At 40.3% G+C, this 14,520-nt stretch overlaps 1 protein-coding gene across 3 annotated transcripts in view; it reads right to left on the reverse strand.

Moving 5' to 3' along the window:
• Positions 1 to 14,520, reverse strand: part of frmpd2 (FERM and PDZ domain containing 2) — a 137,579-nt gene that overhangs the window by 20,817 nt on the left and 102,242 nt on the right. For 2 of the 3 annotated variants that reach the window (XM_031905727.1, XM_031905728.1), the window contains exons 28-30: positions 7,539 to 7,774; positions 5,789 to 6,056; positions 3,270 to 4,086 (exon numbers count right to left, since the gene is read on the reverse strand). In XM_031905727.1, the coding sequence (XP_031761587.1) occupies positions 3,270 to 4,086; positions 5,789 to 6,056; positions 7,539 to 7,774 (1,321 nt within the window). The remainder of the gene's footprint in view (positions 1 to 3,269; positions 4,087 to 5,788; positions 6,057 to 7,538; positions 7,775 to 14,520) is intronic. The other variant, XM_012967740.3, reaches the window with a different exon arrangement.

Genomic DNA, 14,520 nt, shown 5'->3' on the forward strand with positions numbered 1-14,520 from the left:
ATTCTATTTTAAGATTATATTGTTGGTTATGTTGGATTGACAAATCCTTTTGTAAAATGGATTGTAAGATTGAGCCTTGATCTCCCTATTTTATTTAATGTGTTCATTAATGCTTGGCGAGGGCAGGAAAGCCGCATATTTGTATTTGCTGATGACACAAAACTATGAAGACAAATTATTTCCATCCAGGATGTGTCATCCTTGCAGAGGGATCTGGACAAACTGGCATTCTTGGCAGCTAACTGGCAGATGAGATGCAATGTTACTATGTTGTAAATGCATTTGGAATGTAACAATATGCAATCATCTTATAGCCTTAATTAGACTAAATTAGGCAAATACGTGATGGAATAAGTTCTAGAGATAAATGTGGATAATCAACTTAGCTATAGTAAGCAATGTCAATCAGCAGTTGTAAGGGACAGCAAGTATTATCCTATATTAAAGGAACAGTAATACCAATTTTTTTTAAGGCTTATTTTCCCTTGGATTTTTTAAAATCTTCAGCTTGAATTTGATTTGCAAAATGCCCCATAGGAGAAAGGCAACAGCAGCCTATGTGCGCTGAACCGGAAGACAGGTTTGCACCGATGACCTAAAGCACCTAAGCTTTTTTTCAGCATCTTCTATATATATATGTATATGCTCACATCATTAACCCCAAAGCTGTCTGAATGAATAGAAACATAAATTTAGGCTGCAGATGCTGGAAAATTGTTTAGGTGTGTAACCTCTATTTCAGCTCAATAGCTGCCTTCCCGTACTAGTACCAGTAGAACATGGGTTACACTGTACTCTCTTACCCAGAATGGGCCTTCACTAAGTGGAAGAGGAAGGTGAGGGTGTTGTGCACTACACCTCTCTTGCTGCTATGCAAAATAAATTAAAACAGAAGGCGCCAGAGGTTCTTGCAAATAACAAAATAATAAGTGTTTTTTGAACATCTACAGGGTTTACTCACAATACAGCTTTGGAGGCCCGTGGTACAGGCAACACATACAGAGTGTATATACAGACTGACACTCCCCTGCGGGCCAACTGGCAGGAATCTCACTTCTCTGCGACACACCCCGTAGTGGATCCCTCAGGGAATTCTCTATCCTGATTCCCTATTCACTTGGATCCCTACACTCCAGGTAATGTGGCCTGGGAGAGATATCTCCAAAAACTGCCTTACACTCCTAGAGTGTAGTATAAAGGGAGCTACACCTGCCACTATCTAATGCCTCATTCACGGGGCCCTGTTCCCTGACTTCACTGGGCCTGGGCCCATGCCCTGGGCTCACAGCACACATCTACTCCGTTCCTCAGGGGGATGCAAACAGGAAGGTGCCACTCCTTTCCCTTCACTATACCAAAGTGAGGCAGGATGTGGTCATCATACCTTTTAACCAATAGCACACATATGTTAATGAACTCACTTAGATACATTCCCTTCTGCCCAGCAACTAAGGGAACTGAACCTGTAGGGATTTAAAGCCATGAGGGCCATTTAACCCTATGGGTCCCTACAGGTGCTTTAGGTGATCCGTTCGAAGCCGACTTTCAAGTTGCCTTTGCTTTTCTCCTGTGGGTCACTTTGCAAGTAAAATTTAAGCTGAAGATTTAAAAACATCCAAGGGGAAGTAAGCCTTACCTATAATTTTAGCTGTTTTGGGGGGAATTATGTATTAAAAGAGGTATAGCTTAATGGGGGAGAGGGCAAGTCCTTTACCAAGTACCTCTAGTATTTGCAGTTTTGAGTCTTAAGTGATTACAACTGATATAAATGAAATACTGAAAGTCCTAAAAAGAGCAACTTTTTCTGCTGGCATGGCCCAACTTGCTTCAGAGAAAACAAAGGTGCCCAGTCTTTAATGTGAAACACTGGATATAAAAAGTCTACACAGTTTTTTTTTTTTGTTAAAAAGTGAGATACATTCTGTCAGAACTTATTCCTCATTTATTTCAAAATTGAAATCTATACAAAGAAGCTGAAAACAAATCAGAAACATTTAAGTGAAATAAGGTAAAGCAAAAATCACAAAAAAAAACTGGTTGCATTACTTTGCACACCTTTTAATAATCAAGAATGTGACTGCATTCAGAATTAGCCCGTCACATTCAGTTTCATCTCTAATAGTTGTTAGCATCTGACATCAATGGTGGCTCTGATAACGTTTGACTGTAGGATTATTCCTCTTGGTCTCATACTCTAAAAGCCATAGTTCACAAAGAACTTTCAAAACATGAAAGGTTAAACTGTTTGCCCATAATTCCAAAAGGTATGTTTGGCACAAAAATAAAACAGCACATCATCACAAGAACACCATACCCAGCGTGAAGCATGGTGGAGGCAAAATTATGCTTTGGGGCTTCTTTTCATCAGCTGGAACTAGTGCTTTAGTCAAGGTGCATGAAATGTCATGTAGTTCCAAGTATCAGTCTATTTTGTCACAAAACCTTCAAACATCTTTTGGGAAGCTGAAGAGGAAATTCACCTTTTAGCATGACAATAACCAAATCATACATGAACAAAGCAATGGCTTCACCAAGGAGTATCAATGTTCTTAAATGGCACAACCAGAGCCCAGACCTTAATCCTATTGAAAATCTGTGGATGTAAGGGAGATGCCATTGCAATATGACAGATCTGGAAAATCCAGGTGTGCCAAATTGATAGACCCTTACCCCAAAAAACTGTGCTGTAATAATTTCAAAAGGTGCTGCAACCAGGTTTTTGTATGATTTCTTTTTCACTAAACTGTTTCTGATTTGTTTTAAACTTCTTTGTATAGATTGCAATTATTATTACACAAAAACCTGTCATTTTGCAGGGGTATGTGTCTATTCAGTGTATATTCATAGGGGCAGCTGCACGAGTCTCTGCTCTTAACCAGAGTGCAGAGACACATAATAATTCCGCAATAACAGAAGCCTGTATACAAAGTTAATTCTACTTTGCCAATTGCCTCAGAGGTCATACAATACAGACATCTATAGATATCTGAGAGGAGGAAGAGCCCTTCTCACTTCCTCTTTTGCTTATGCACAACCAGCCAGCTGAGAAGGTGCATGGACTGAAAAGTTTCTTCAGGACTTTCTTTCATGGACTGAAAAGTTTATCTTGGAAAGACACATCCTAGGATGCTATTCATTTCCAGGTGGTTAAGAAGTATAATCAGAATTAGAATTGTCCAAATTGCCTAACCATGCATGACCAACTAAACTATCTTGATCTTGCAAAATGATAAACTATGTTTTCATTATGTTGCATAAATGGCTCTCACCTTTTTGTTTTTTGTTCATATTCGTACTGAGCTTCTCTTGTATGTATTCTTGCTGTATTTCATTATTCTTCCATCGATATTCTGGTAACTCTTCATGTTGCAGTTCAGTTTGCAGGTAATTTGTTTCTTCAGTTTCAATAGCATGAAAATCAGACCAAATGTGTTCTAAATTTGGTATTTTGTCATAACTTTGTTCAGTGTGTTCACTAAGTAATCTGTTCTTTTGAACATCTGACAGATCAGAAGATTCATTGTGTTCTTCATTTTTATTTGAATGGTCCAAAAAGTTATTTTTTACAGTTTCTAAGTTATGTTTTAATTCATACTGCCTGCTTTGATGAAGTGCACTGTTATATTCATTCGAGTGACACAGATAGTCTTTTCTTTCTGACCGATGGGTAGATTGGCAATGCATTAGTCCAGCCTCTTGATCAGCTGTATTATTTGATGTGTTCAAATCAGTCTGAGCTTCTTCAGCTGACTTATGATGTAATGTACTGACCCCATTATTTTTCTCATTATTGGATCTGCCATGCTGCAAAGCTAATGGCACCTGCAGTCTGCAAGATGCAGGATTCAAAGAGCACTGGACTTGCTGCATTGTTAAGAAAGAAGGAGAGGAAATTTTGATTGTTGGATAGGAAAGGGTGACATTTCTCATTGGAGAGTGGGTTTTCAGTTTTAATACAGTTGAGGAAATATGAGTCCATCTTATTGGAGAGGACACTTTATATCTTTTGTTTGGGGTAGCTGGTTGAGGACACCATCTTAAGGGTGTGCATGAATGCAAGGCCATTGATTTCTCACTATGAAGTCCCTTAAAGGGGAAACAATATATTATTTTTTGGCACTGCACCATCTAAGATAATTTTGTACCAACATTTCTTAAAGATACATTTTTTTATATCACTATCAACAAACTGAACAATGCCTTTAACAAAAAAATAAAAAATATATACCACGAGTCAATTAAAAAATAAATAAAACAGGACTTTAAGTCAAGGTGAACAAGGTTCAATTCTATATCCCCTTCCTGTCACCTTCCTGTTACCCAATATCCCTGTGTCTTAGGCACCTGTAATATTATTACTAATTTAATATATTATACTTCCGGAAGATTGCCAGGTTACTTTTTTCCTCAAGAAAAAGTATTTTAATCCTTTAGGCATCAATATTATCTTATATGACCCTGCTGTTGAAGGGTTCTTAAGTCTTAATGTTCCCTTCCAGCCTTCATGAAAGTTTTTGCTCTCCCATCCCCTCTCCTTACAAATACAAATTAGGCTTCATTTATACTGTTTTACCATGAATCATATTGCACTTAAACCCACCCAGTTGCCAGTTATAGGTATAATATTCTTAGGGACAGCCTACTATGGATATTGCTGTTTATCAGCACAAACTTAAATGTTGTAGGTGTTACTGCACACAGACTTCTAGAACTGCCACATAGCGAAGTCTAACAATAGCTTACAAGAATGCTGATACCCTTTGTTACAGAAGGCAAATTCCTATGACAAGCAAATGTACTGAACTCAAAAAGACCGAATCCTATGTTTTTTTATAAACTGAAAAACAACTATATTCTAACATAGAATAATATGAACATAATACTAAACAGTACATTCATATAATGTTTATACATAAATCCATGAAAAGGTTTATTTCAAACTCTGACTACCAAAATTATCAGTCTTCCCCAAATGCCACTTGTCACTTCACCCAGTGTTATATTTTCTTAGCTGTCAGTAGGTAGTGTTTATACAGTTTATCATAGTAAAATACCACTACATGATTTCTAACAGCACCAAAGCATATACTGTATTTTATATAAGACAAAGGCACGCACATAAACCTTGTATGTTTTGCATACAAAGCTAATTGAAATCTCCCTTACTAACAGCTGACTCAATCAAGTTCTTCCTATAGAATCAAAGCCACTTCAGTAAATGGGCAATTTATGACATCTGTAGTGCAGGGTAAAAATATATAAAGGCCTTGTAAAAATGAACATTATAACACAGGTCATTTCTGTTTCTTCAGTGTTAAAAGTGACTTTTATTGTCTTCTTTAAAATCATAACAGAGATATTACACCCAAAAGCTTAACGCATTTTATGGCTTCACACCACTTGATCAGAAGCTGACAGTGTCCCAAATCCACCACATATTTAAATAAGCACACCAGTGGCAGTGGACAATAAAAGTGACTTTTTAATCAAGAAGTTATCCAAGTGCTCCACTTTTGTTTTACTGGCTATTGTTTCTCCAAGGTACAAGTGCTGGAGAGCTAAGGGGAACAAAAGTGTGTTCTTTATTGCTCAGCTTGCAAACACATGCGACCAAGGCAAGGCTGCACTTTGCTCTGTAGATTTTCAATTTGGTGCAAAGAGCAGAGCACAGGCTCAGGAGGGGTGGATGAGCCCTGTGGCCATTCGGCAAAGGCAGAAGGCAGTCTGCAAAATGCAAAAAATGGACTCACACTCTGCATTCTTGAATTTAAATATATATTAAACTTACCAGTGAGACAATGCCCTCCTCCTCCTCATCATTTTCATCTAAGTCTTCCCATTCACTCTCACTTTCACTAGACTCTGGAGAAGCAAAGGATTCTGGAAGAGGGATGAGACCACGTGGCTGTGGTGTCCCATAAACAGCTGTCTCTTCATCTAAAACTTCTCCCATAGAAGGAGGAGTGATAGATGTAGAACTTATTGTAAGGTACTCTTCATCGCTGAGTATCTGAGATTCTTCCAACCCGTCTCCTCCAACTCTCTTATTTATTTTGCTGTTAAAGTGTGAGAAAGAAAAATGTCCTATTTTGTCACTTGTATATACCATAATTGTTAAAAAACTCAATGTACTTGCATTCAAAACTGCTCCTCTAACTTCTTCATAGTTATGCTCAGCAACACTGCATGAGCCCCCCTCCTGTTGTGAACTGTGTAAGTGCACAATTTGCAGCTGTGGGGCCCCTCACAGCAACTAATGTCAAAATGCGCATTGTGCTTGCGCACAAAGAATCACATGCTTCAGTAATGCCACAATCGTGACTGCGAAAACTTCTGGTACATTTGGATTTGATTCATGCCAAATTAAAATTGCAACTGCAATTTTCTTGCTTTCATTTGGTATGATACCTATTGACTGGATAGGTATAATTTAAAAAGGGACTACAATCTCATCTTGAAATTATTATTTAATAAATGATTAATGAGTGGGGTTGCTGTAGATGTGATATATTTGGATTCTGCATAAACGACTGCTTTCTAAACTAAGGTATGTTGGTCATAGTAACAGTGATGAGCGAATCTGTCCCGTTACTCTTCACCGAAAAATAAGCGAAACTACCGTAAAATTAGCAAAACAGCGGAAAATGCACAAAACATGGATGTCACACGACCATTTTGTAGTCTGTGACTTTTTTTACGCAAATGCATCTATTTTGATGCGACCACGTTCAAATTGCCGCGACCGCAACTTTTTTTCGATGCGAAACAAATTTTTTTGCTCTGAATTTTCGCGGAACTTTCGCAAAACTATTCTTGTGAAATGCAGAAATTCACTGCAAAGCCATGCCTTGCGAAAAAAATTCTCTCATCACTGCTTAGTAATATTGTTTGTACATGGATAGGAAAATTGCTGAAGAGTCATGTACAGAGGTTGGTTGTCAGTTGTACATTCTCTAGTTGGGGTAGTGGTTCTTAGTGAGTTCCTATAGGGTTCTGTATGTATGTATGTATGTATGTATAACTTTATTTATAAAGCGCCACAGGGGTACGCAGTACACACAATCTTACAATATACAAAATTACACACAGGGAGGACAAGTGTTATAATAAATACAATAAAGTAATAAGTATAAATACACAGGGAATAAGTGCCATGTGGTATGAGACACAGTAGGAAGGAGGTCCCTGCCCCGTAGAGCTTACAGTCTAAATATTGGGTTCACTTTTGTTTAAATGATTCATTAATGACTTAGAGGAGGGTATCAATGTTTGCAGATGACACACAACTATGCAGCCCAATCGATTCTTTCCAGGATGTGGAATTCTTAAATCAGGATCTTGACAAACTGACAATCTGGGTGGCAAAGTGGCAGATAAGGTGAAATAAAAGTATGATTATGCACCAGGGATGTAAAAATATTGTTTGAAAATTTGGAAACCTTCTCATTAATTCTGTCTGTAGCTGCTCAAAATACCAGTTATCCATACACTCTCAACTTCTCTATGACATCTATTATAAAATCCATTTTTTTATTTACCTTTCCTGCGATCCCTGTTCACAAATGCAGTAACAGTTTTGTTGGACATCTTGTGCCAATGCAGTCATTGTTTCTGAGGCTGGTGCAAGTGTGGAGTGCATTAGGGAGGGATGTCTCCTTGTGTCTATGGCTTCATAACTGTTTTTTTCCCTTTCTGATACACTTGCTGTATTACCCAGGTCACAGACTGGTGACTTAATTCTTAAAATGTCTCTCACAGGGGATGGCATTGGAGTCTGAAAAAGAAAATGTTTCCATTGAAAAAGTGGTGTGGTGTGGTTATGAAGGTGCAACATGAGTTCTGAAATGCTCTTCTATCGCATTTAATGTCACCTAACGTATTAGAATAAAGGCCAATGGCATTAACATGGAATGTATGTCTCCACCATTATCAAATCAGTATAGATGCCTATGAAGATTTTCAGAAGGATGCTATTTCAGTAGAAAATGTCACTTCTGAAGCAGATTAAGCGTTGAGGATACTGGCAAAGCAACAGAGAGTTGCACTGTATCAAAGGCTTTAATTTGACCTATTTTGTATTTGCTCTATTACTGTACACCTCACCTTTGTATTTCAAACTAAAACCAACTAAATAACAACCATAAAAAAAATATTATAAAAGTTGTAGCTTGCAAATTGCAAAAAGTGGGTATAAAGCACCTAGTTGTTTGCATTTTTGTCTGTAGGTTAAGCTCCAGTATCTCCTTGCTCTTAAAACAGTGCTACCTGCATTAGGCAAAATTGGATTCAAAGGGATGCCCCTAGCTGAGAGTTATTCAGATATGCAGCTATGGGGCCCCAGGAGAAGCAAGCAACAGCCAGACCTGTACTTAAAGGGGACCTGTAAGAAATAATTCCAAATCCTTTTCTATAATGTTACTTGAGCAAAATACACTATAATTACACTATTTAAACTAGAAAGGGAAGTTTGAGAACACATTTCATGTTGGTTTGAAAAACCTGAAATCTGATCTGTTGCTGGCTCTGCCCACTTTTTCTAACCTTGGACTACAGTTTTATAGTAAAAACCATTGTGCAAAGTTTGGGGACCCTGGTTTTAATAGTGTCTGAATGGCAGCAATTTAAATTTCCCCACTGAAAATCAACAATTGACATCTGATTGGCTAGTGGTGGCTCCGACCATTTTTTCTAACCTTTTCCACTTTTTCTAAGAATGGCAGCAGTTTAAATTTAAACCAATAATAGTCAATGGATTAAATCTTATTGGCTGTTAGTGGCCCAACCCACTTTTCATATTTTTGAACTGCAGTCTGCCAGTGACCAACTTTGCAAGGTTTGCATAAAAATTGTGGGAATGACAGCATTTTACACTTCACCATTGCCCACTTTTTCTAACTTTTAACGGCAAAAAATCTTTGGAAAGTTTAATAACCCTGGAATTAATACTTAAATAATGGCATCAGTTTAACTATAAACCAATAAAATTTAATGGGTGAAAATGGATTGGCTGTTGGTGGCTCCGCCCACTTTTTCTAACCCTGAATACGTTGTCAGCCAGTGACTGACTGTGCAAAGTTTGGGAACCCTGACATAAATAGTGGGAGAAAGGCAGCATTTAAATTTAAACCAAAAAAGCTCAAAAGTCTGATTGGCTGTTGGTGGCTCCACCCACTATTTAAAATCTAAAAATGCAGTCCCCTAGTGACCCTGGTGTTAGCACTGTGAGAATGGCAGCAGGGTGAATTTCCACATTGAAAATCAATAGTTAAAATTTGCTGTTGGTGGCTGCACCCACTTTTTCTAACATTGAACCAAAGTTACCTGGTGACTAGCTCTGCAAAGTCTGGGGACCTTAGTATTAATATTTAAAGAATGGCAGCAGTTTAAATTTAAACGTATGAAGTCTATAGGTGAAATCTGTTGGTGGCTCTGCCCACTTTTTCAAACCTAAAACTGCAGTCCCCTAGTGACCAACTGTGAAAAGTTTGGAGACCCTGGTGTTAATACTGTGAGAATGGCAGCAAGTTGAATTTCCCCATTGAAAGTCAATAGGTAAAATCTAATTGGCTGTTGGTGGCTTCGCCCACTTTAAAAAGAAAAAAAAAAACTTGAGTGACTACCCAGCAGTGACTGACTGTGCAAAGTTTGGGAACCCTGATATCAAACCAATAAAATTCAATAGGTGAAATCTGATTGGCTGTTGGCTCCACCCATTTTTTCAAAACTAAAACTGAAGTCCCTTAGTGACCAGCTGTGAAAGGTTTGGGGACCCTGGTGTTAATACTGTGAGAATGGCAGCAGGTTGAATTTCTGCCAAGTCAATAGGTAAAATCTGATTTGCTGTTCACAGCTCCGCCCACTTTTGGGCATCCAACAATCATCATATTTTCATTCAGGCTGACCCCATGACTATTTGATTCAAGTTTGGGGTGTAAGTTTAGGGTGTAAGCTGTAAGATTGGCAGCAGTTTAAATTTCTCCATTAAAGGCAATGGGTGAAATTTGATTCGCTGTTGTTGGCCCCTCTCACTTTGGGTCATCCAACAAATGACACTGTTTCATTCGGGGTGACCCCATGATTAAGTTATTCGGGTTTGGGGGATGTAGCTTCAAAGCTGTAAGAGTGGCAGCAGTTTGAAAATCTTCCGTCAATGGAAAAATTGGGTGTTCAGAGCGGCTTATTGAGGTTTGAACCTCAATAAGTTGCTGGCTGCACAGCGAGTTTGGGAGCTGCTAGCGAGTGTTGCATGTAATCTAAAGTGTTGCATGTAGATTAAGTGTATAGTAGGCGTTAAAAACAAAAAAGGCACTTGGGGTTTACTGTGCATGCTGGGAGTGCTGGCTGAAAGGAGGAAGTAAGTGCAATTAACTAACTGCTGTGTGACTTGTAAGTGCTACCTGGCTGATTGAGCATACTAATTAAGGGGGTGGAGTAAATCTGGTAAATTCTCAACAGACTTTTGGCTGATTGGTTTGAACCTTAATAAGTTTCTGACTGCACAGCAAGTTTGGGAGCTGCTAGCGAGTGTTGCATGTAGATTAAGTGTATGGTAGGCGTTAAAAACAAAAAAGGCGTTTGAAACTTAAAAGGCACTATACAAGGGATTGCACTCGGGAGACTGTAAGTACCCAGTGGCAATATGAGTTGCAGTATGATTGCTGGTGTTACTCCGTGTGCATCTTGCCGCATGTATGTGGTCCTGGAGCAGCAGTTCCATGCAGCATTTACTTGTGAGAGATGCAGGTGGGTTTTCCTCTTGGAATCTGAGGTGCAGAATCTAAGGGGGGAACTGGCAGCACTGAGGGCAGCTGCAAACATGGGGGAGAACAGGAGGCTCACTGAGCAACCACTGGCAGGGGCCGGTGTAGTGGGGGGTGGAGAAGGGACAGTGGAGGTTAATGAGGGAGACAAATTTGTGACAGTTAAGAGGGGAAGTAGGGGACACAAGGGTAGGGGGGCTGGGTCACAGCTTGTACAAACCAACAGATTTGCTGCTTTAGGTGAAGATGCTGGGGAAGACAGCTCTGAGTTAGCATGTATGGAGCGGGCTGACTCTCAGAGCACCCTGGGAGCCGGCACCTCTAATACAGGTGGGGGGAATAGTGCTAGGAAGGGAAGGCAGGCTATAGTTGTAGGGGATTCAATTATTAGAAAGGTGGATAGGGTAATTTGTCGCAAAGACCCTACATGCCGAACTGTGTGTTGCTTGCCTGGTGCTAGGGTTCGGCATGTGGTGGAACGAGTGGACAGATTGTTGGGAGGGGCTGGGGAAGACCCGGCGGTCTTGGTACACATAGGTACCAATGACAAAGTTAGAGGAGGGGGGGAAGTCCTCAAGAACGATTTTAAAAAGCTAGGTGAGAAGTTGAGGGCGAGGACTTCCAAGGTAATTTTCTCAGAGATATTACCTGTGCCACAAGCAACATTAAGAAGGCAGCGGGAGCTCAGGGAGATTAATGCGTGGCTGAGAGATTGGTGCAGGGAGGAGGGCTTTGGGTTTCTCCAGAACTGGGCTGATTTCTCAATCGGCTACAAGCTCTTTGCCAGGGATGGGCTGCACCTCAATGATGATGGGGCAGCTGCTTTGGGGGAAAAGATGGCTAGCGGGTTGGAGGAGATTTTAAACTAGGAGTGGGGGGGAAGGGTGCAGTGGGAAATTCTGTGGGAGACAGGATAGATGAGGTAGTGGGCATAGTAAGGGAAAATGGGGGAGGAGACTTGCTTGGGGATACTGATAATGGCAGGGAGGCCCATAAGTTGTTTACACGTCATTCTCACGCCGGAACCAGTATTAAATGTATGTTTACCAATGCAAGGAGTCTGACTGGTAAAATGGGAGAGCTGGAGGTACTGGCGTTGGAGCGGAAATATGATGTGATTGGAGTTGCTGAAACTTGGTTGAATGAGTCTCATGACTGGGCAGTTAATATTGGGGGGTATACATTGTTTCGGAGGGGCAGGGGCAATAGAAAAGGAGGAGGAGTGTGTCTGTTCATTAAGCAGGAATTAAAAGCAAATATTAAGGAGGAAGTGATGGGGTTAACAGAGGGAGATGAATCCTTATGGGTTGAGCTTCTCACAGATAGTAAAGAAGCTACCAAACTAATTGTAGGGGTATGCTATAGACCCCCTAATGTAAGCGAAGAGGAGGAGGCCCAGCTCCTGTTGCAAATAGAAAAGGCTGCTAGTTTGGGGCAAGTGATAATAATGGGGGATTTTAATTACCCTGATATTGACTGGGGCAATAGTACTGCCAGGACAGTAAATGGGAACAAGTTTATAAACTTGCTGCATGACAACTTTATGTCACAGGTTGTTGAGGAGCCAACCAGGAACCATGCCATACTAGATCTAGTGCTCTCTAATGGCCCAGAACGTATAGCAAATGTGCAAGTGGTTGAACCTCTGGGCAATAGTGATCATAATGTTATTTCATTTGATGTTTGGTGCAGGAAACAAATTTACACGGGGGCAACAAAGACACTGAATTTTAGGAAGGCAAATTTTAGCTCCTTAAGGGCAGCGCTTCAGGGCATAGATTGGGGCATTATGTTTTCTGATAAAAACACAGAGCAGAAATGGTTGTCATTTAAAATGATATTAAATCATTACTGTTCTCAATTCATTCCATTAATAAGAAAAAGTAGAAGTGTTAAGAATCACCCTATGTGGCTTAACTCTGAGGTAAAGAAGTTAATAGGGAAAAAAAGGAAAGCTTTTAAGAAATATAAGTCAGAGGGGACAGTAGATGCGTTTAGTGAATATAAACACTATAACAAGTGTTGTAAAACAGCAATCCGGAACGCAAAGATAGAAAATGAGGAGCGCATCGCGGCCGAGGCCAAGACTAACCCCAAAAAGTTTTTTAAGTATATTAATAGTAAAAAGATGCAGGTTGAGGGTGTGGCCCCATTGAGTTATAATAACAATATGGTTACAGCGGATACAGAAAAGGCAGATGTGCTTAACCAGTTCTTTTCTTCTGTGTATACAGTAGAGGAGCCAGTGGGCCAAGTCCCACCCAATAGCTGCACTGTTGCCTCAGCTCCAACTGCACAGTGGTTGGCACAGGATATGGTGCTTAAATGGTTACACACGATAAATGTAAACAAAGGCACCTGGGCCAGATGGAATACACCCTCGGGTACTGAGAGAGCTAGGGGCAGAATTGCAGTGGCCCTTGTTTCTGATATTCTCAGACTCTCTTTCATCAGGTATGGTACCTAGGGATTGGAAGAAGGCGAATGTCATTCCCATATTTAAAAAGGGAGTAAGATCTCAGCCTGGCAATTACAGGCCTGTAAGTTTGACATCCGTGGTGGGCAAGTTATTTGAAGGCTTGTTAAGGGATCACATTCAAAATGATGTAGTGGAGAATGCCATTATGAGCAGTAATCAGCATGGCTTTATGAAGGACAGGTCATGTCAGACCAATTTAATTGCTTTTTATGATGAGGTAAGTAAGAAGCTGGACAGTGGGGATGCAGTAGATATAATCTATTTGAATTTTGCCAAAGCATTTGATACCGTTCCCCACAAACGACTGCTTTCTAAGCTAAGGTCTATTGGTCTTAGTGAAGTCGTTTGCACATGGATAGAAAACTGGCTACAGGATCGGGTACAGAGGGTGGTTGTTAATGGTACATTCTCTACTTGGAATAAGGTTCTCAGTGGGGTCCCTCAGGGTTCTGTACTGGGTCCACTTTTGTTTAATTTGTTCATAAATGACTTGGGGGAGGGTATTATGAGTAATGTATCAGTGTTTGCAGATGACACAAAACTCTGCAGACCAGTCAATTCTATCCAGGATGTGACATCCCTGCAGCAGGATCTTGACCAACTGGCAATCTGGGCAGCTAAGTGGCAGATGAGATTTAATGTGGATAAATGTAAGGTCATGCACCTGGGATGTAAAAATATGCAAGCCACTTATACCCTTAATGGGACTGCACTAGGCAAATCCATAATGGAGAAGGACCTTGGAGTCCTTGTAGATAATAAACTTGGCTGTAGCAAGCAATGCCAGGCAGCAGGGGCAAGGGCAAACAAGGTTTTGAGCTGTATTAAAAGGGGTATAGATTCACGGGAGGAGGGGGTTATTCTTCCCCTTTACAGAGCGCTGGTAAGGCCCCATCTAGAATATGCTGTTCAGTTTTGGTCTCCAGTGCTCAAACCGGACATTATTGAGTTAGAGAGGGTCCAGAGAAGGGCAACTAAGCTGGTAAAGGGTATGGAAAGTCTCAGTTATGGGGAAAGACTGGCCCAGTTGGGTCTGTTTACACTGGAGAAGAGGCGCTTAAGAGGTGACATGATAACTATGTATAAATATATAAAGGGATCATATAATAACCTTTCTAATGTTTTATTCACCAGTAGGTCCTTCCAACGGACACGAGGGCACCCACTTCGTTTAGAAGAAGGGAGGTTCCATTTAAACATTCGGAAAGGATTTTTTACAGTGAGAGCTGTGAAGTTCTGGAATTCCCTCCCCGAATCAGTCGTGCTGGCTGATACATTATA

The sequence above is a fragment of the Xenopus tropicalis genome, chromosome 7 (assembly GCF_000004195.4).
Source record: "Xenopus tropicalis strain Nigerian chromosome 7, UCB_Xtro_10.0, whole genome shotgun sequence".
In the NCBI taxonomy this organism is placed as follows: Eukaryota; Metazoa; Chordata; class Amphibia; order Anura; family Pipidae; genus Xenopus; species Xenopus tropicalis.